Genomic DNA, 22,655 nt, shown 5'->3' with positions numbered 1-22,655 from the left:
GCTGACTGCATCAACGGGTATAAATTATTCTCAGTCAGATAAGATTGTAGCTGACATGCTACAGCTCTTCAAGTAGTTTAAAAACAAACTTTAAGTTACAAACGGGACGTTCTCCTCTCTGGCCTCGAGACCCGGCTTTTTTAGCAGAGACAGAACAACCGCAGACTTCCACATGTATGGAAAATGCCCAGTTTTTAATGAAAGGGTTCTCAACCTGGTAATGAATGGATAGAAAGCCGTTTGTTTAATAATACAATAAAAATGCAAACAATTATCATATACATTAAGCTTAAATGAAATTACTTTGCAATGTGGCGCGAAATCTCACTGGCGCCAAATTCCAGTGGATTCCAATAGGCGGATTGTTTGCGCCAAAGGGCGATATGTTCGCGCCATTTGGTGCCACTTGGCGGACACTTGGCGCTGATTGCTCGCTGCAAGTGGCGCGACGAAAATTTCCAGTATTTTGAAATTTTCTTGCCGCCACATTCAAATTTGGTGCTGTTACGGGCCACCACGAGCCAGTTGGGAGGCAGTTTGAGCCACTACACGCCACTAGGCACCTTATTGGCGACACTAGGCGCCACAATAAATTGCATTGGCGCAAACTGGCACCAATTGACGCTGGCCCAGTGGACTCCTAGCATAATGTACGTGTACAGTATAGTAGGTTGTGTGTACATACGCTGTACACGTAATGCACTGTGTTATGTATGGGGGTGCGCTGGCGGAATTCAGTGATGGAGACTGGGATTTTGCAGGTCGCGGCTGGCTGTAGCGCCTTGATCAAGGCTAATATTTTAGTGGAAAATTACTTCTTTCTCGAAAACTACGTTACTTCAGAGGGAGCCGTTTCACACAATGTTTATACCATCAACAGCATTGAATTCCATTGCTGTATACAAAGTTATTTGTTATGCGTATAATTGTTTTGAGTAAATACCAACAGTGTCAAATCTCTTGACAAAGTTGCAATATTTGCATTTGAGACATTGCATGGTGAGATATCAATATTATTGGTTTGCTGTAACACCATGATGTGTGTTGAGAAAAACCGAATACTATTAATAAATGTTTACCTCCATTATAATTATTTTATTGGTTTCTACACAGCGTTTTGTTTAAATTAAGTTATGAATTACTGCTGTATTCTTTATTTATTTCTTGTTTTAATATCATGAACAACTGCACTTTATTGTAATGTATTTTTTTTTTATTGCAAAGTAATTTCATTTATTTCTTGTTTAATATCATGGACAACTGCACTTTGTTGTAATGGTTTTTTTTATAGCAAAGTAATTTCATTTAAGTTCAATTTATTTGATAATGTTTTGCATTTTTATTGTATTACTAATCAACAGGGTTTCTTTACAATTTTGTCAAAATGGTGTGCCGCTAAAAAAAAACAGTATTGGCCTACTAGTGGTTTTCTAACATATTGTCAAAATGGTGCATCACTACAAAACCAGTATTGGCCTATTGTAGGATTTATTTTATGCCAAATAGGTGTGCGGCTACAAAACCAGTTTTTGCCAAGTATGGGTTTTTTACAATTTTGCCGAAATGATGCAAATGAAACATGCTTAGTTTGGTGAATTTTTAAACCAAGTAAAACAAAATTACTTACCATTTTCAGCCGATAGTGTCCACTGGCTTTAAACGGGAACGAAAATCTTTCTACACAAAAAAACGCTTTCTGAACATTGTTTACCAAAAATAATCTTTATCTTTGCAATCTGGTATAGCCAATGGCACATTTGCATTTTATTAACAAATATGACCCCAATTTGACCTTGCTTTCGGTCCAAACAGAAAGCTCAAATTTACAGGTTGGTAATTGTATGCATAATGTTGGAATATGTCAAGTGAGAATACTGGTCTTTGACAATTACCAAACGTGCCCAGTGCCTATAACCGAACGGAACTTGGCAATCTCCGGAGTCCTGTAATTTACAGGGTACTGGGTGTTGTATCGTCGTGGTCCCAAATGGGCTATTAGCGAAGAAGCTTATAATTACAGTAAGTAGCGTCCACATTTAGACAACAAGATTGTTTGTTAATGGAAGTGCAATCGTTTAAACCAGTCATGAATATGTTATGGTAAAATACCATAACTGGTTACCATGAAATGGCTGCCTCGATAAAAACAGGACTACCAACCAAATGTCATCTTTTGCATATTGCGTGTTATTGGTATTCAACTGTTGTTTGCTCATCCTGAAAATCGTGTGGAAATTTGGTTTATAATCCTGTATTTATTGAGGCAGAAATTTCATGCTAAGCAAAATTGTGTGCTTAACAGCTCTAGAAAATTTGGCACATATCTTGAAAGGCCTTAGTTGAGACCTCACTAGGAACTATGTTGAAAAAGAAAATGTTTAAATAACAAATAACAAGTAAACAAAAAAGGAGTTAACCAACCGACCCACGGTATATATATAATTAACGACACATTAACAACAAATATAAACAAATGAAAAAATAAAGAAACAATTTTCTTCGATACTGTATCTGAGCCGGCTTACTGCTTACTATTTTAATACAAACGATATATTATATTATTCCCAAATACCACATGCAAGTTTAAAAAATAAAATTCATGTTTATATAATAACAGGCCTATACTACCTACATAAAATGCAGCAAAAATATTGTTAAGTGTGTATAGGTGATGTGGCGCCACTAAGTAAACCAAATTACTTGGTTGTAAATGCTCGATTTGTGTTAGATTGGAGCTACCTTAACATTATAATAGATGTTAAATTTGCATCGGGGATAAAAAAATATTAATTTTGGTTTTTACCCATTTACCGATACACATCGGTGTATGGGTAAAAACCAAAATTAATATTCTTTATCCCCGATGCAAATTTAACATCTATTATATCGTTGCGGTACCCGCTGCCAAAACATAGGATTCGAACTGCCTCTAGCTGCCGGGCAACCTCGGTAGTCTAGTTGGTAAGACACTGCTCTAGAATTGCAAGGGTCGTGGGTTCGAATCCCACCCGAGTACCATGCCTGTGAATTTTTTTCACAGGACTCGGAAAAGTACTGAGATACAGTACTAACACACATCGGTGTATGGGTAAAAACCCAAATTAATACCATAACAATGCTGTTTGACATACAACGGTACTACAATGTTTTTGAGTTGTTGGAAATTTTATACAAATCAGCGTTACGTAATTGTTTAAAACAAAATGTATAAAATGTGTTATTAAAGCCATTCATGCACTGCTTCGGAGTCTCATTTAGTGGGCGATGTCAAATCAAAACGGCAAAAAGGGCAGGTACCAGACTGGGTGTTAAAAATTGTTAATAGTCAGACTACAAATAGACCTAATGCATTGACGTTATCCAGCCGCAATATTTGAGGTCAAACGGTGACGAAACAATCGAAACGCACATATATTGGCCAATGAACAACCTCCTTTTTGAGCTCAAGGCGAGGGCGCCGTACTGAAATGACGTCATGTGCATAAGGTCTATTGCTAAATCAATATTGATTGCGAGAAATATCACACTAACCGATATTTTAGGGCAAACAGAATGTTTTGTTCTCATTTGAATGAGGACCCATAAATGTCATATTTGTAAATGCAAACGTTTTCTCAGTGTTTATTTGAATGTATACACCAAATACCTGACGTGAATATTCATAGTTTTATTGACCTGTGTCTGTCCTGTGTATTTGAAACACAGTCTTAAAGTGTATCAGTATAAAAACTCTAATATAGTAAAAACAATACAAATCGATATTTAGTAGAAATCTCAGAGTAAATATAAAAGTATAGAAAGTATTCATTTACTAACGACTTTATGTTATAAAGGGACTAGTTGCCTTTGGATCGGGTGACGTGGTCTATGAAAAGCATTTAAAACCTTTTGTTAAGAAATGCTTAATATGGTTAGAAAGATGTTTTAAAAGTAGAATATAATAACCCACACAAATATTCCTCGAAATTGTACGATTTTCCTTTACAGGCGTAGGCCTACGTTATGAACTAACACGGCGCTTTAACTTGTGGAGTCAAATTTGGGTTCTCAAAAATGAATGGCCGACCAAAATGGCCAAAATTGCGTGGTTTTCCTTCTGCTTTGCGAATTAACACGGTCAGCCAGTTTGATGGGTCAAAAATTTCACTTTACAAATTAGAGCGCCGTGTTAGGTTATGACATTCAAGGAAAAGCTACAATTATTTCGAGGCATATTATTTGTGTGGATTATTATATCCTACTTTCAAAACATCTTTCGAACCACACTATGCATTTTATAACAAACGGTTACAAAGACCAACTCGCCCTATCCAAGGCAACGTGTCCCTTTAACTCTCAGAGCAGCCAAGGGGGCGCTGACGGAAGACCCAACTTCAACTACAAAATTTGCTTTATTTTGTAAACATAACCTTTTTTTACTCAAAATGATTTCTGGGTTGGTAAACTCGGCTCAGAGGTCGACAATTAGCGTGGAATGTCAGATAGCCTTAAACCAGTGTACACACAAATCTTACTGTGTGCACAAAAACTTAATCCTTCGATTTTGAAAACACGTAATCTTCATACATTTTCAGAATGATTCAATCTTTAGTGTGTTGGTCCAGAGAACATTTATTAATCTGTTCAGACAATGAGAGACTTTTGGTACGATTCGTGGCAGCAGACTTACCAGTTATAAATGTCCATTGTTCTCCATGAGCGCATGCTCAGACCAACGAAAACAATAGACCTTTTTCGCAAATACCCATTGCGCAAGCGCTAACTGGTGAATAAGGTCACGGTGCACTCTGGGATAGCTAGTCTATGGAAATTTTACCTGGTGAGTCTGCTGTCACCTAGGTCTCCCATCTACAATAATAAGGACTTTGTCCAACGAAGACAGTTATTATTTACTCATAATGCAATCTGCCTTTCGATCGCGCCCAGTGGCCATCCAATATGATATGTTTCCGGGGCTGCTCAGAGGGTTAGTCAGTGTCAATTTGAATAGTACGTAAAATGCATGGATAACCTTTTTTCTTTCTTTATGTAAACAACTCTGCTGAGACTGCTATAGCTACCTCATTATTGGAGATCCGTAGCAATGGGAGACTTTGGAACGCTAGGTGGCAGCAGACTTACCAGGTCAATTGACATTGTTTACGTAGTTCTGAGCAAGCGCTCATTCCCGAGACCTATTGATTTTACCTGGTAAGTCTGCTGCCATCAAGCGTCCTACCAGTCTCCCATTAGCAGCCGTAACCATCATCTAAGCCTTGAGAACAAACGCAGCCAGGATCGTAGCCAAAGCCGCAGCCAGACTCATCGTGAGAGTACCTGCACCGTTGCACTTGTTGCCGTCGCAGCAGTGAAGGCAGAATCGACGCCTTGAGTTGATGTCGTCAGCGCAATAACCTTCAGATGTCTTGCATAGGGATTTCCCGAGGTCGTTTCCAACAAAGCAAGCTCTGAAAACCTGGCCATTGTCTGTGAACTTTGCTTTCTGAAAAATTGAAGTTTAAACGGAATATTTATAACTGGGTTAAAGTCACCTGGAAATAGATTTTTTTTCTTCTTTCAAACATAAGGGTATATGCTTTATGAACAATAAAACAATTTTTTTTGTAATCGTTTGTCACGGTTTAAAAAATATATAAAGTTGTTTTGGGGACTGACTCCGCCTACTCCTTTTGTGACGTCAATCGAGGCAGACTTTGCCTGCAATGCGTAGAGTAAAAACACGTACAAGGTACATGTACGGTCCAGGTCGTGAGTTACGTTTCAAAAAAAAAGTGTTTTATGAATTAAGCAGAAATACACTTGATCGGCATTGCCGGAAAAAATGCAAATGCGCTCTCTCGGGTCGGGCCTACTCTTAAATTTGTAAATAACATAAGAACTAATTTTTTTAAACCTTAGTTAACTGTTTAAATATCCAGATTAACAGTATCGAAAGCTTTTTAGAGGTCCATGATTATCATTTTATTGTAATTATGATGTATTTTTTTTCTTCTCAAAATTTTCAAGGTCGTGTTGAAAACATTAATATTATTATTAAAAAAGAAAAAGGGGATTACATGACCACATGCTTACTGCGCATCCATTGTTACAAGATGTTGTCCAAGTTGGATGAGTTTGAAGGAGTGCTGATGTGTCCACATTGTTACCAAAGCAGTCACTGTGGACGTCACTGTCACACAACCAACATTGACTTATAAGCGAACTGGACCCAGCAAACACTTAAAGAAAAAAACGGTATCACACTTTCAACTCAATAAACATTATAACAAATCAAACATCACAAAATACAGCTATTGGTGAAATGCATACAGTTAATTAGGTTTGTTGTTCACCACCAAACACCAACGGCAGGCCCCGGGAACATTATGTGAGCTAAATGTACCAGACAGTCACAGACATATAATACCTAGGTTCTTTATGTCTGTGCAGACAGTAGCCTTGCTCAAGGCAGTCGAATTATTCACTCCGAAAAAAGACCGCCGCTGTATAAAAACCCACCCGTATTCACTGTGCGTAAAACCCACCCGTATTCACTGTGCGTAACATCGCACGACACGATGCCCCCGTAAACTATCCGCATGCGGAGGCCGTCAGGCCGATAGCCTTGTAGGGTCTGTGTTGAAGCCACTGACCTCATTACTATAATAAGCGAAGAGTTCCCACGGTCACCTCATTACCATAATGCCCGCGAAAGACGAGACATGTTTACCTCACACACCACCACCACGGACGCATGATAGAGTCCAAAGGTCGTGATAAGGGAAGTGCGTGATTGGACGTCAAAATGAATAATTCATTTGCCTCACATCCTGTGTTGTCTGATAGGTCTAACGAACAATATACATATTCATGAGCTGCATACTAGCATATCCTAGAGTCCCCCCAATTTCGTCCACTATTGGAATTTTTTCAAAACAAGACATTAAAACGGGAAGATACAGATCCGACAAGGCTGTCGGCCTGACGGCCTCCGCATGCGGTTAGTGGTGTACGAGTGCGATGACTTGTGTGAACAGAATTCGTGCGATGTGACAGTGTGTATACGGGTGGGTCATTCGGTGTGATCGCACACACCATGCACAGGGTATACGGCGGGTGGGTTTACAGCTGCGTCTTTTCGGAGCGAATAATGCGACTGCCTAGAGCAAGGCTATGCAGACAGCCACATTTCCAAAAACAAATTGTCCAACTCGAATGAAAAGAAACACAAAGCTCAAAAAAAAAAAAAAAAAAAAGGTTCGTGGCGATCTTGGCCCAATTTCACAGAGCTGCTTCGCACAATCTTTGCTTAGCATAAACCTTTTTCTCTGATAAAAACAGGATAACCAACCAAATTTCCATTTGTTGCAAATTGCTTGTTTCGGGAAAGCCCTTTTGTAGGGGGCTTCAAGTGAAAAACAATTTGTGGTCGACTCGGTTTCCAATAAGTTGTGCATTGGATAGCGTCCTAATGAAACTGGGGAATACAAGTCTGTAAACCTGCTGCATTCATAAGTACCCCAGACAGTTTCTCTACTCCTATTGGTGGAGAGCGCGTCACGTGGGTCTGCACAAATCTTTTGTTAACGCACACTGGAGCTTAAATGTTTTGAAACCCCTTTTGTAAATCTACGCCCGAATGTGAAACTACTGACTGCTGGTTTATACGCGGACGCACGATGGTCGCAAGGGCGTTAGATAAACGCGTGACGCATTTTAAAGAGGAAGCCGACGCCTAAGCGACCATTGAAAAGGCTTTGAACCCTGCGCGGCCAAATCAAGCGTCTGCGTAAGTTTCGTGATCGGAGATGGGCACAAATTCTTAATTTTTTACAAGTAATCTGACCTGAGGTCAAGTTTAAATATCGGTTTTTCTTCGTTATTATGTTGACTTTATTTTTACTTTTACATATGTTGTTAATTAGTATTACATTTTTAACAATATATGTCATTTTTATGGTCATAAACTAAACACATCAACAAAAGTAAGTCCCCCCCCCCAAACAATTCGCCATAACATCGTAAGGTAAAACATTTTACCAATACAACTAATTAAGAAATAATTCTATGACATGTTCCCTAAGTGTTGTGTGAAGATGTCCATGAATTCATGGCTGAATGAGCTCAAATGGAAGACAAAAACTGCTCTTCTCAAAAGTCACAAAGGTTTATCAAATCTACAGGTCAGTAACGCGTGTATCCACCACGCCTGACAATGACCGCCTGGCACCGTGATGGTGTTGGTCAGTCTGGTGACACGCTGCCGCTGTGGGATGGCATTCCACTGAACTTGCAGAAGATGGGACAGGTGAGCCAGGTTGCTGTTGGCGTTGATGTGGGAATATGCAGAGAGCTTCAGCTAGTCCCACAGGGATGGGATTAACATTGGGCGAACTTGCCGGCCTCACCATTCGCTCGATGCCTTCACCAGCCGGAAAGCAGTAGCTACTCTGAACCTGTTTTCCTGGTAAGGCTTATACCACCCCATACCATGACACTCCCACCACCATATGCTGTAACTGGTTGAACACAGCACTCTGCATGTTGCTCTCCAACTCGACGCCACACCTGTCTCCGGCCATTAATGTGACGCAGGCAACTTCTCGTCTCATCGGTGAACAACACAACGCAACCTTTGTGACTTTTGAGAATGGCAGTTTTTGTCTTCAATTTGAGCTCATTCATCCATGAATTCATGGACATCTTTCATTTTCATACACCACTTAGGAAACATGTCATATAATTATTTCTTAATTAGTTGTATTGGTAAAATGTTTTACCTTACGATGTTATGACGAATTGATTAGGGGGGGACTTACTTTTGTTGATGTGTTTATATTAAACTAAAATAATGGACGAAACAAAATCTCCCCAACGTAAAACTCCATAATGTTGGGACCACAATGGTCCCGGAAGTTCAAATCTGCGCGAGACTTGCACAGTCTATAGACCTTATGCATTGACGTCATCCAGCGGCCATCTTAGTGGAAAAACGGTGACGAAACAATCGAATCGCACAGATTTGTACGCGCGGCGCACATGATTGGCCAATGAACAACCTCCTTTTGACCTCTAGGTGAGGGCGCCCTACTGAAATGACGTCATGTGCATAAGGTCTATTGTATTTTTAACGTTTTTAACAAAAGGGCATTTATGAATGGGAATGTCGTTTAAAACCTTGCAGCGTCGTTGCCGTGCGCTAAAGGCCCTCGCCTGTGGCTCGGGTCTTTATCACACGGCAATTGACCCTGCCGGCTTTAAACGGCCGTGTAAGAACTCGTCGCTACCCTTTTATTCCCTTATTCAAATGGACCCTTCCCATTAAATATGCTAATTACATTCACGCATGCGTACAGACCCTGTTGATTGGCAAACGCCATAGAGTTGTGCACTAAGCAGACGCGCAGTCGCGTCTGCGCTGCGCACCCATTAGCCGTGTACAAAACAGCGCGATGTTCCCTCATTTTGCCAACCAAAACGCTAGTGCGCACGCGCTACGTGCAATTTACATATTTCATGGGAATGGTCTATTGTGTCAATATCATTGTACTTTTAAAAAAGCATGACGTCATCGGAATGCAAAAGCAAACGGGTCTGATGTAAATTCCAGTCAAATTCATTGCTCAATCATTTTAACCCATTAATATCATTAGAATTCAGATATAAACCGAAAAATACCGAAATATGACGTCATCGAACGTGTTTGGATTTCGACACAAAGTGCACTTAACTTGAATAATAGCAATGACAATGCGTTTACAACATTTTAACGTGGAGCTGGGACAGTTGTTGTTTTTTCCTCTTTTTCAAAGGACTCTATTGTTAAAAAGAAGTGGATTACAAAACTGAATCTGAGATTGGAGCCCTTCTACACTCAGCCCCAGTTCAACCAGCATGCATATTGTCTTCATGGGACACCAGGAAACTAAATTAGTAATCAGGGATACTATTGGTGAGTCAGCAAAATCAGTTAAATTAACGAAAACTGCATCGTGTAGTTCAGGACATGAATATGCCTTTCGAACGTACATGAGCTACCACAACAAGATTCAAACAAACAAACACAAATTTACAACAAAAACAACGTTTGCGGTAACACCATGTACATGTCTACTTGCTGGGTAAATACACATACAAAATGAATGGTACAAATAAAATTGTATAGCCTAAATATTACTTTGTAAAATATAACACGATTTATCTACAAATTTACCCAAACTTTAATACACAAGTGACTTATTCTCGATGTAAAGTTATACTTTGCATGAATTTTGTCAAGTTTTATATTGATCATGAAAGTTTCACACAAGTTATCGAGTATTTTTGTCAAGATTTCAATTGATTGATAACATCTTCTTATATACTTGGTTTGCGGTAACACCATGTGTATATCTACTTGCCACGTAGGGTTTGTTCTTTAGAAAACTGTCTTGCTGTAATTATATTCTACTACCGCGAAGTAGATTTTTCGTGGAGTTTTTTTCGAGAAACTTTTTAGTTCCAAAAAAGAACTGTTCTGCCTTTAGAATGTGTTTAACATCTTCTTAATTATTACGGGTTGACTTACCACTGATCGCAATCGCAAAGAACAAAGTCGTAGATCTCATCATGATGTTGATCCGGAAATTATTCACTGCAACTATTTAATGTCGAGGAAAAGATGGCCGATGTGTACTGACTGAACGTTGATGTGTCTGCACTAACGCCCAATTTGTGTCATGCATTAATACCATGACCTGCACACAGTCCCTGCGCAACTTCTCAATTTTTAGTGTTTTAAATTTATTTAATGCAAATATTCATGTGACGCACGCACGCAGCGTGTTTTGCATACATAATGAGCTGTGGTGTCCTCTTTAAAAACTGAAATAACTTCTAAACCTCAAAATTTGGTAAAAATTAGTGAGTTAATTTTTGAATCATAAAGGTTTATATTTCGAGTTTTTTTCTATGGAAACCTTTACGTTTTTTATAAAAATTTAACTGATGAAACTAGTTATGAGACCCACTACCTGTATGGAGTGAAAAGAGTTAATGGATCGTGAAGCCTTTTCACTGACTAACATTCATGTTTATTTTGAATTGAGTAAACCCGTCATACTTCTTTGGAAAAAAATATGAACTAAGTTCAGTATTCATGTGAAGGAACTCATAGCAACAATTGTTGAAGGATTTGGATACTTTTTCAAAATGTCCAGAGATTTACATTAAACTTACAGGGTTTGAAGATAATGAAAGTGGAAAGCTTCCCTAAAAATATTACTTACTGAGGTGCTGTAGTTTTTGAGAAATGAGTAAAACAATGTCACGAAAATACGTTTGTAAATGATTAAAATAATTTCCGTCTCATGAGACGAAAATTATTTTGATGACATTGTTTTACTCATTTCCCCCAAACTACAGCACCTTAGCACGTAATATTTTTTCAGGTAAGCTTTCTACTATCATTATCTTCAAACTGTGTAAGTTTAGTGTAAATCTTTGGACATTGTGTTTTCTGTCCTACAAAAGTTACATAGACCCTTTAAGTGCTTAATATTCAAAAATACTTTTAAAAAAACGTTTTTGGTATGGAACGAAATAATTTCAGGTTTTCTGTTGAGATCTTCTTTGTAGGGGTTTTGTAGAAGGCATACAAATTATGAAAATCAGTTTGTCGCACGAATTTGTGTCTGCATACAGTTAAGTGTAGATTCGGGAAAAAATCTAAACTTTCATAAATAGAGTGCCGTAACAGACTAATTGTTTAAGCAAGGAGAACATGACAAAGCTAGGCTACACCAGCGGAGTTCGAAACAGGGGAAACCACGTCACTGTTAAGATGATGTGTAATTAACAGTAAACGGTGTATGGCTTCTGACCAACACCACGAACAAAGATAGAGACCGCCAACATAGGGCTATAGATAGCTCATTCTGGTAGAGCGCCGGCACGTTAATCCCGAGGTCGTTGGTTCGAGTCCCACTCTCGTCAATTTCTAACCCTAAATCATTTAAATTTTATTCAGTCAGTTTCCCTTATGGTTTTTACAAAATTTATAATATCATTTAGAGAGATATCAACTTTATCATGCGAAGTTTTTAGCCACCAAATCGAGACCCATTTTCACGTCAGTTAGCCCTTGAAAAAAGCCATTACATGCTGACCCTGTCATTTCCTCTGATAATTTCTGTCTGTCCATTTTTTTCTCAGGTATGCTTCAATCGAGATTATTAAATTATTCCATTCATTGATTTCAATAGAATGTCGCTAATGCATGAGCAGACGGTCATTAATTCAAATCCAGGGTATTATTATTTTGTTCATTCTATTTTTCTTTGAATCTCTACCGTACCTCAAACTTCTTTAAGTTGTTTGCTTTTAATATCTTTGCAGATGTTTTTTTTCTTCTTACATACATCTCTAATGGTATATAATGCATAGGCCTATATTGATGCGGTACCCGCTGTCAACCCTCTAGCTACCGGGCAATCTTGGTGGTCTATGGTTAGTAAGACCATGGAGGAAGGAAGAGAAGGAGCTCAAACGAAGGGACTTCAAAAGTCGAACCTGTGGTACCGCGGTCGTTAACGACACCTCGTAATCACCCACATACCTTACACAGACAATGGGCGACCTGGCGTATGTGAGTTTGCGCGTGCGCACTTGGTTCTTCACTCAACTATGGTGTCGTATGTCGTATGGATATAATACAGAACAAAACAACTTTTTTGAGACCTGCTATAAATTGTGTACACTTGTGCCCACCAAATCGAAAAACACAATTAAATACCAACCACCCTCGTGTGCTAATACACACATTCTGAACCACCGCTAGTGACCGGAAAGTCACAAAAAAAAGTAAAAATATGCCATGATGTTTCCGTGAAACACCACAAACGGTAAATGAAAACGTGTATATTCACAATTCTTGTCTCCAATGATTCAACTTTACACGAAGGCAACGGCGCAGTCTGGCGGTACCACACCTTCTGTACAAAGAGATCTAATCCTGCTCGTTAATCTGCCGTCCAGCTGGAGGTTTCCTATCTTTTTCCACTGGTCAGACAGGGGCATTGTCAGGGTATTCTTTTGTTACTCTGCGGGTTTGCGGGGCGTTCGAGCTCCTTCTCTTCCTTCCTCCATGGAAAGACACTCCTCTAGAATTACAATGGTCGTGGGTTAGAATCCCACCCGAATAAAATGCCTGTGATTTTTTCCCACAAAACTTGGGAAAGTACTGAGCAGACAACACACGTCGGTTTAGTGGTAAAAACCAAATATTAATATACGTATATCTTGTTTAATCTTTCGAGTGGTTGGATGTCATTCAGTTCCCCGTTAGTAACAGTGACTATATAAAGGGTTTTTTTCCCCAACCATCTCACCCTCCCCCCTCCCTCCCCCTCCCCCACTATGTTCGTGTTTTGGTCTAATATATTTTATGGAAAGCACTTAAGCATTGCTAGTGCTAGGTCTAATACCACTTATACATGTTATGGACAGGACCATTATAGTTGTAAAGGGGAAAGCAACGTCACCGTTTTGGAAGAGCAAACCACTGTGCGCATATTATATGTAGCTCTATGATGCACTGTCGTCTTCGTATACTAACAGGTACAAAACGTAACAACACATGACCCCCCCCCCCCCTCTCCCCCACCATTTCCATGAGTAAAATACTAAGTTTGTATAAGGTTCCATGTTTTAATGTTAATGTTTTCCAAAAATAAGTTTCATAATGTATTTTGTTTTTGAATTCATGTCAGATTATCTTATCAAACAAAATAGTAGATGGCAATACAGGTAAAATTGGCTCGTTTAAAGAATAATGCAAGCAGAAACTGACGTTTTTATTTGCCAGCAGACATGCTTTCCGGTGTTAACCCATGACATGTTTACCATGATTGGTTATAACGCCGCAACGTTTGGGGCGTTATTTACCCGTAGGGGTGTTAAATTATAGACGAGGGCTTTTTAATGTGATAATGGCGAGGTTTCGCTGCACGTTTCGTGAGCGTGAACGTCAACAAAAAAATTTAAAAAATCTCAAGTTTTAAAGATACTGGACACATTGGTAAATGTCAAGGACCAGTCTTCTCCCTTGGTGTATCTCAACATTTGCATAAAATAACAAACCCGGTGAAAATTTGAGCTCAATTGATCGTCGAAGTTGCGAGATAACTATAAAAGAAAAAACACCCTTGTCACACGAAGTTGTGTGCTTTCAGATGCTTGAATTCGAGACCTTAAAGTCTAATTCTGAGGTCTCGAAATCAAATTCGTAGAAAATTACTTCTTTCTCGAAAACTACGTCACTTCAGAGGGAGCCGTTTTTCACAATGTTTTATAACATCAACCTCTCCACATTTCTCGTTACCAAGTAAGGTTTTATGCTAATAATTATTTTGAGTAATTACCAGTAGTGTCCACTGACTTTAAGCATACGTAAAAACTACAATTTCTCACGTCAGGTACGTACGTGCAGACGTCGTGGTGACGTCACCTAGAAACGACACCATTTGTTGACGTGCACGTTCACGTTTTTGCTCGCGTAACGTCAGCTAAACTTCCCTTAATGATGGCTGTATAACGCGATAAATGTGACTTTAAAACACCGTAATGTGGCTTCATAATGCCGTGATGAGCCTTAAGGCGTTGTATACCTGTACAGAAACATTGTGGAATTTCTTCTTTCTTAAAACCAACCAATCTGGGGAAGAGCCGGTGTGGTCTCGACGTTTCGAACACAGTATACTCGTCTTCAGGATGTTACTGTATATAGGGGATTTACCTTGGCAGTCCCATTTTACTTGTATCAAGGCTCCACACAAAGAGCCCGGTTTCTGTAACGGATACAAAGGGTAAAGCTCAAACCTTTGTTAAAGACTCTGCAAAGGTTGAACTTGCAGGCTGCAAATGTACGCTGTCACTTAAATGCACTGGTAAAGACTTAACGTTATTACTAAAAACTTTAAAACTTACTTGGTAAATAGCAATGGAGAGATAGTTATCTACAACATTTAGTTGTGAGACACGACTCCCTCTGAAATAACTTAGTTTTTCTAATGGAGGTTATTTCTCACTCATATAACAAAACACTTCAGCGAAGGCCTTATTCCATGCATATAAAAGCAAACAAAGTAAATTCGATGACCAGTATATAGGTTTTCTCTGACAAATTCGGCAAATGAGCAGTCAATTTCATATCCATGCGTTCGAATTAAAGCTGTTTTGCCTCTCCAGTTCTTACTGCGTTTCATATTCAGAATTCGGTCATTCAGTTTCGTTTTGAGTCAAATTCCTTTAGAACTCTTCAATTTAGTGTATCGTCATTCTTTTTCGTGACACACACTCCTCAAGAAGCGTATGCAAGTTTGAATGCTGCTTTGAAGATTTCTTAAATTGAATTATGATTTTGTTAAATCGAATGACGCAACAAAACATTTGATTAATCATAAAACGAAATCAAATTACCCTTTTCAGTAGCATTCAAAAATAGGCTGCCCATTTACCGAAATCGACAAAGAAAATCTATATTGAGCCCAGATGTTCACACAGGCTTGTTGTTGTGTGCATATTTATGCTTGAATGGATACAAGTGCGATTGCTGGTCCTTGGCAAATACCAAAGGTGTCAAGTGCCTTTAGAGTAGGGGGAATCACCCTGGCATTCCCGTCTCACTTCAATGAGCTCTCAGTACAAAACGAGCCCGGGTAAAAAGAGTAGCGGACATAACCACGTTCACACTTTACAAGAAAAATTCACATACCAGTTAAAAAGAGAAGAAGAATAACACTACAACAAAGTACATGTTTATTATAATATCCAGCACCAAACAGCACAATATTTAAACGTATGGCTTTATCGCTAAAAGTGTCATTCGGGGTGACTTTGTGGGGGTGCAATTCTGACATTTGGCGACTTTGTGATGAGGGGGAGTTTGTACATGAGGGGCGACTTTGTTCATGATGGGCGAGTTTGCACATTAGGGCGACTTTATACATGAGGGTCGAGTCTGTACATGAGTAGCGACTTTGTACATGAGGGACGCCTTTGTACATGAGGGACGCCTTTGTACATGAGGGGTGAGTTTGTACATGAGGGCGATTTTGTACATGAGGGGTGACTTTGTACATGAGGGGTGAGTTTGTACATGAGGGGCGACTTTGTATAAGTGACCGACTTTGCTGGGGAGGGGGAGGGCAAAGTGACTTGCATCTTATGCAAGGCATGCATGGGCATGGTGACCCTAACGCAGACGTATTGTTTCTTGTCTTTCAGTTTCATGAGTAGGCACTGTGGTGCTAAGTTGGTTCTCGTACTATCAACATTAGAACACCAACTGAGTGTTAAAGGCAATAATTATTGGCATAAAACCTTACTTTTTAACGAGTAATGGGGAGAGGTTGATGGTATAAAACATTGTGAGAAACAGCTCCCTCTGAAATGAGTTAGTTTTCGAGAAAGAAGTAATTTTCCACGAATTTGATTTCGAGACCTCAAGTTTAGAACTTGAGGTCTCGAAATCAACCATCTCAACGCACACAACTTCGCGTGACAAGGGTGTTTTTTCTTTCATAGTTATCTTGCAACTCCGAGGACCGATCGAGCTCAAATTTTCACAGGTTTGTTATTTTATGCATATGTTGAGATACACAAAGTGAGAAGACTGATCTTTGACAATTACCAATAGTGTACACTGTCTTTAATTTCACCAACGATGTAGCAATATTGACACCATGTTGGTGGTGTCACTGTATATGTAAAGGGATTTCACGTAGGTTTCGTTTATAAATATCCACATCATGTGCATTGGACAAAGCTCAAAGATTACAAAATAGTGCAGCTCTTTTAACATGTCCCATACCCTTTAAGAGAACATATTATGTACCCAATCACTTACGGAAATTCATTGGCTTCCGATTAGAGAACAAATCCATTTTAAGATTGCTCTTCTTGGTTTTTCTTTTAAATGCTTGAACAAAACTACTCCTCGATATATTTCCACTTAACTGTTACGTTAAACTCCTCCACGATTTCTTCGGTCCACACTTGACATCACTCGCGTGAATGTTCCCCGAGCAAACAACGTTCTGAGGTCAAAAGGCTTTCAGTGTGGCTGGGCCAATGATTTGGAACAATCTCCCTACTGTCATTAGGGAATCTGTTACTCTATCTGCATTTCGTAGTCCTAAAGACTCACATTTTTCTATGTTAATTGCTTTATAGTACGCTATGATCTCGATGGAATAAATTATTTTTTTTTGTTCGTTTGGAGAAAACGTCTTGAGTTCAACTATAGTGTAAACAATTGTGAGTGACAAATCAATGCGTAAACAAGGCAAGTTTCTGTCCGTGTTGAATTTATAAGTACATCAACCAAAACTGTTTTTACATAACTTATGATTTATTGATTGATAAACGTATCTGATAAAACGCAGAGTATTCTTTGTTGGCACCGTGCTAGTGATGTGTACCTCAATATAAACACATAACGGCAAATCGAAATGTGGTGTACGAGTGTAAATCAAATTCTATATACTACGTCCACGGAGACCAATGACGTCATGTGCAATCCATCTATTATAGTGGGTGCGTTCGTTTAGCTTCCCCGGGTCGACCCCGGTGTGTGGCGGGTTTTTTTTTTTTTTCAGGACGAACGTGTGCAGATAATTACCCACGTTCGTCCTGGGAAAAAAACCGCTACACACCGGGGTCGACCCAGGGAAGCTAAACGAACGCACCCGATAGTATAACATTATTAACAAGTGGCAGGCTCCGTCCTAGAATAAGCCTTGATCAAGGCGGTCCCTCTCCACAGCCAGCCGCGACCTGCATAATCCGAGTCCCCAAGAATTCCACAAGCGCACCCCCATACATAACACAAAGCGTACATATAATACGTGTACATACACATACTGTACATGTACAGGGCCCAATTTCATAGAGCTGCTAAGCACGAAAATTTGCTTAGCATGAAATTTTTTTTCTTGATAACAACAGGATTACCAACCAAATTTCCATGTGATTTTTCAGGATAAGCAAACAACAGCTGATTTAGTAACAAGCAATATGCAACAAATAATTTTTTTGTTGGTAATCCTGTTTTTATCAAGGCCAAAATTTCATGCTAAGCAAATTTTTGTGCTTAGCAGCTCTATGAAATTGGGCCACGTACATGAGTACTAAGTTTGTTGTTTGAGCCACGCGCACGAGGTTGAAAGACACGACCGTACTCATGACTTCGCTATACTGTTCTCGCTTTACAATGTACTTGCACAAATATTATACAATGTACATGTAACATGTACGTTGTTCGTGCCGTTTTTGTTGCCGAGTCGTGCCGCACAAGGCCAGGGCATACTACGCCAATAGCTTGAATCAAGGCTATCATAAAATGGTCTTTTTCTGACAGTATAGACCTTTATCACAGTGTGACAATCTTGATTTAACTCATTTTAACCAAACTGAGGCTGGACGAAACAATAGTCTGGTGCCATGGTTGCGCAATGACAATTGGAAACAGGGAACATGACCAAGATGGTGACACCGTGATAAAGGTATAGACCTTATGCATTGACGTCATCCAGCGGCCATCTTAGTGGAAAAATGGTGACGAAACAATCGAAATGCACAGATTTGTACGCGCGGCGCACAGTATTGGCCAATGAACAACCTCCTTTTGACCTCTGGGTGAGGGCGCCCTACTGAAATGACGTCATGTGCATAAGGTCTATTGAGGGTAAAATCAACCGTTGGCCGCACCCTGCTCCTCGTTGGACACGGCCAGAGATATGCTAGTGGTAGCTGCAGAGTGTGCGTGTACCTTCTCTCCCCTGCACGGCAATACCAACGCCTTCAGACCATTACGGAACGATTTATTCTTCACCGTGTAGATGAGTGGATTCAAGCAAGAGTTGCAGACCCCGAGGATGACGCCGAAGTGGTAGTAGGGATGGGTGAAGTCTACTGGTACGGTCAGCAAGAAACAGAAGAACATTGTCTGGTTGAGGCCCCAGCAGATGCCGTAGGTGATGACGACAAGGACGAGGGTCTTCTGAAGCTCGTGGGCGGCCTGGGCGTGCCACAGTTTCTTCTTGTCTGTGGTTAGAGGTGGGAGAGGGAAAGGAAAGATGAGTTGTGTGTTGTTGGAGGGATGAAATGATCAAGTATTCGAAGGGTTTCCAGTTTATAGTACGTCCAATTAGCCATTTTGAGATATGATGAAATACTATAATATAATAGGGGCACACGGTTCGGTTTTGGGTGATGCAGAAAAATGTACACAAACCAAATAGTGCCGCAGTAACAAGCCCGCGGCCATACCTACCTTAGAAAATGGCTTATTGTGAAAGGACAAACATGTAATGTGCTTCAGTTTGAATTCATCCTTACGGAAGTTGGAGCGGCCAAGAGGAGGTTCTGTCCTCGCACAGTGAGACAGTGAAATTGTTTTGATTTTCTAAACGGCTATGGAGAGTCCCATTTGCCACAACCAGAAGGGTAATGGGTTGTGTCTGGGCATGTCTACGCATTCAAACCGAGGACTTGGAGAAGGTTATAACAAAAGGGATCCGGGAAAAGTCACACTGAGGACGTCCTCGACTTGATTTCGTGTACAAAACCAATGAGGACGCCTGAAAAATATTGTCCAAACAATGGGAGAACAAAGAGAAGTCCTCGGTTTACACTCGGGTAGCATTGACTGCACTATTCGAGCCCTGGATCTGAGTAATTAATGTTGAGGGAATACCTGAAGCATTGTGACGTATGGCAAAACTCACCTGCACGGTCGGGTTGATTGTTGAGCCGGGAAATCTGTTTCTTCAGGCTGTTGACCATCTTCCAATTGCTGGTCAGCATGAACCCGAGCGGCCCAGCGTAATACACGAAATAATGGTAGAACGAGAACACAATTTGTACCTCCAAGCTCGGGAAGCCGATGTACTGGCAGACGTCTGGACCTTTAAGCTCATACACGGCAAAGAAAAAAGAGTTGTGTACAAGGGCGAAGAGCCAGCACCCCAAGAGCATCATGGTGATCTTACGGGTGGTGTACAGTCTCTTGTACTTCATTGGGTACACGATAGCCACGAAGCGCTCCAGGTTAATGAGCACCAGACTACCCACGGAGACCAGGATGCAGGTCCACATGACATACTTGCTGACGTAGAAGCGGCAGACGAAATCACCGAACTTCCCGGCCATCGATGGCGGGGACGGGAAGAGGTGAACCGGTACCACCATAATGCAGGACAGGAGATCCACCACGGAGAGGTGCACCACGAAGTAACTCGTGCTCGTTCGCATCTGACGGAAACGCAGTAGTATTAAGCAGATGAGAGTGTTTCCTATGATACCGGTGATGCTGATAATGCCGTATGCTGTACGGACTACGGCGCTATCCTCAATACCTCCAACTGACCAACCGGCATCCGAGTCCCGGGCAACGGTAAACGTAGGGTTGGAGCTTACAGTGTCGTTCATTTTTCTTTGAAGTGCCCAGTCGGTGCCTTGCCTGATGGAACAAAAGTTAAAACGTTTTAATCTTTTACATAAAGCGGGCGCAAGCGCTTTGTACCGATTTGCCCATAGCGGCAACTAAGGGCCGCAATATTATTTTTTTTGTGCCGTAAAAAAACGATTCCTGACATTTCATTAAAAATAAAGGAGTCAAAACATAAACAAGATAAGCAATGTATGGGTAGGACGCCTACTGTCGCATAGAACGGACATTGCAAATTGCACCATCACAAATAATTGCACACTTGCAATTTGAGATGTCCGACCAGCGCCACCACACTAATAATGTGAAAACTTCCGATTTTAAGACTGTATAAAATCATCCAGTACTCCAGATCTAAATACACCTCTCGGGCTTGATTTCTGTTTTTACATGGTTTTACGTGACTCTGGCAATTGTACTGAGGGTACAGTGCTTTCACACACATCGGTGTAAAACCATAAAGTAGTATTCATAAATACCTCAGACGGTTTCGCTATTCCTATTGGTGGAGAGCGCGTCAAGTGGGTGTGTATAAACCTTTGTTTATGACCAGTAAAAAGTGTTGAAACATGGGCATGACACGCGAACTTGCGCCTGTGTTTATAAGACAGTTTCTTCATTCCTATTGGTCGAGAGCAACGGCCGGGACAGCGTGCCACATCACGCAATACGCGCGACGCCCACAGCATTCCCTTATAAGGAGTTGTTTACCCGAGGGCCTTACCATTTCGTAGCTGGAGGGGTGTTGTGTTGAAAGAAATCATTGAACAATTATAATTTTTGCATTTATTTTACTTTTTTAACAAAAAAGTGTTGTGTTTTTTGACTGAAAAGTTATTTATGAATGGGAATCAAAGTGTGTTGAAGAGGTTTTAAATAGTGGTTTAAACCCGCCGAGGCCTGGTTCTTGATCATTTACCTCGACTTCGTCTCGGTAAAATGATCAAGAACCAGGCCTCGTTGGCTTTAAACCACTAGTTGAAAACCTCTTCATTGATTCCCTTATTCTTAATATTCTTTATCTGATGCAAATTTAATATAGGTTTTCTCGGCCAATTTCAGCGAAAGAGCAGCCAATTTAACCATCAAGCTATTCTATTTCGCGCGAAATCGAATGCTACTGAAAAGGGTCTTTCGATTTCGTTTTATGATTAGTCAAATGTAATGTTGCGTCATTCGATTTAACAAAATAATCATTCAATTTAACAGTTCATCAAAGCAGCGTTCAAATTCGCAGTCGCTTCTTGAGGCGTGTGTGTCTCGAAAAAGAATGACGATACACTAAATTGAACATAGTGCTAAAGGAATTTGACTCGACTCAAAACGAAATTGAATGGCCGAATTCTGGATTTGAAACGCAGTAACAACTTGAGAGGCAAAACAGCTTTAATTCGAACGCATGAAAATGAAATTGTCTGTTGATTTGCCGAATCTGAACGAGAAAACCTATATCTAAGCCTAAAATTTAATATCTAATGGACGTTCTTTTTCGGTCCATATTACATTTTGGGAAGAACTATTTAATAAATGGAAATATGTACCGTTGGCTTTTGAATCGTTTGATTGATTGATTTAATTCTGAAGAAATTACGGAAATTACTGTCAAATACAATTATTCTTTGAGAGTTTTGCCTGCGTGGACATAATCACTCCAGATTTTCGGCAATATAAAAAACAAATCCGACCTTTTGAAATGAAATTTCCACAGGATAGTTTTTATCGTATATTATCTATATTTGTATAGGAATAAAGGCCCGGTCACACAGGCCACGATAACGAGAACGAAAACGAGAACGATAAAAATGCACGCCCTCGATTGGTTGAATTGCTCCACGCAGAAACGCCCACGCTTATTCAACCAATCCAGGGCGTGCATTTTTATCGTTCTCGTTCTCGTTCTCGTTATCGGGGCCTGTGTGACCGGGCCTTAATGCAATCGGATGAATCCAATGACCAAATGAATACTTTGCCTTTAAATCCTGTTATTTTGATATTAGCCATCCTCTAAGTGATAAGCACAGTATACTCAGTGCTTCAAGACACTGTAAATACAGATCATGTTTGTATTTTTTTGAAGACTTATTTGGGGAACGTGTTTTTTAAAACGAATGGGTCTGCGGAAAGACGATTGCAGTCGGCGTTTTTAACCATTATTCCATATCAGCCGATCAAAAACACGCACACAACC

At 40.1% G+C, this 22,655-nt stretch overlaps 2 protein-coding genes across 2 annotated transcripts; both read right to left on the bottom strand.

Annotated features, from left to right (window-relative positions):
* Nucleotides 1-2,075: 2,075 nt before the first annotated feature.
* LOC139938541 (uncharacterized) lies at nt 2,076-10,894 on the bottom strand. Its single transcript, XM_071934112.1, has 3 exons — nt 10,547-10,894; nt 6,073-6,218; nt 2,076-5,482 (listed from the first exon to the last, which is right to left on the bottom strand). The coding sequence occupies exons 1-3, from the start codon at nt 10,587-10,589 to the stop codon at nt 5,249-5,251; spliced, it is 423 nt and encodes a 140-aa protein (XP_071790213.1). The 5' UTR covers nt 10,590-10,894; the 3' UTR covers nt 2,076-5,248.
* Nucleotides 10,895-18,709: 7,815 nt separating this feature from the next.
* LOC139938694 (neuropeptide Y receptor type 6-like) lies at nt 18,710-20,448 on the bottom strand. The gene is made up of 2 exons (XM_071934310.1): nt 19,746-20,448; nt 18,710-19,062 (listed from the first exon to the last, which is right to left on the bottom strand). The coding sequence occupies exons 1-2, from the start codon at nt 20,446-20,448 to the stop codon at nt 18,710-18,712; spliced, it is 1,056 nt and encodes a 351-aa protein (XP_071790411.1).
* Nucleotides 20,449-22,655: the final 2,207 nt, after the last annotated feature.

The sequence above is a fragment of the Asterias amurensis genome, chromosome 6 (genome assembly GCF_032118995.1).
Source record: "Asterias amurensis chromosome 6, ASM3211899v1".
In the NCBI taxonomy this organism is placed as follows: domain Eukaryota; kingdom Metazoa; phylum Echinodermata; class Asteroidea; order Forcipulatida; family Asteriidae; genus Asterias; species Asterias amurensis.
The sequence above is the reverse complement of the archived record's forward strand: the minus strand, read 5'-3'. Positions and strand labels throughout refer to the sequence as shown.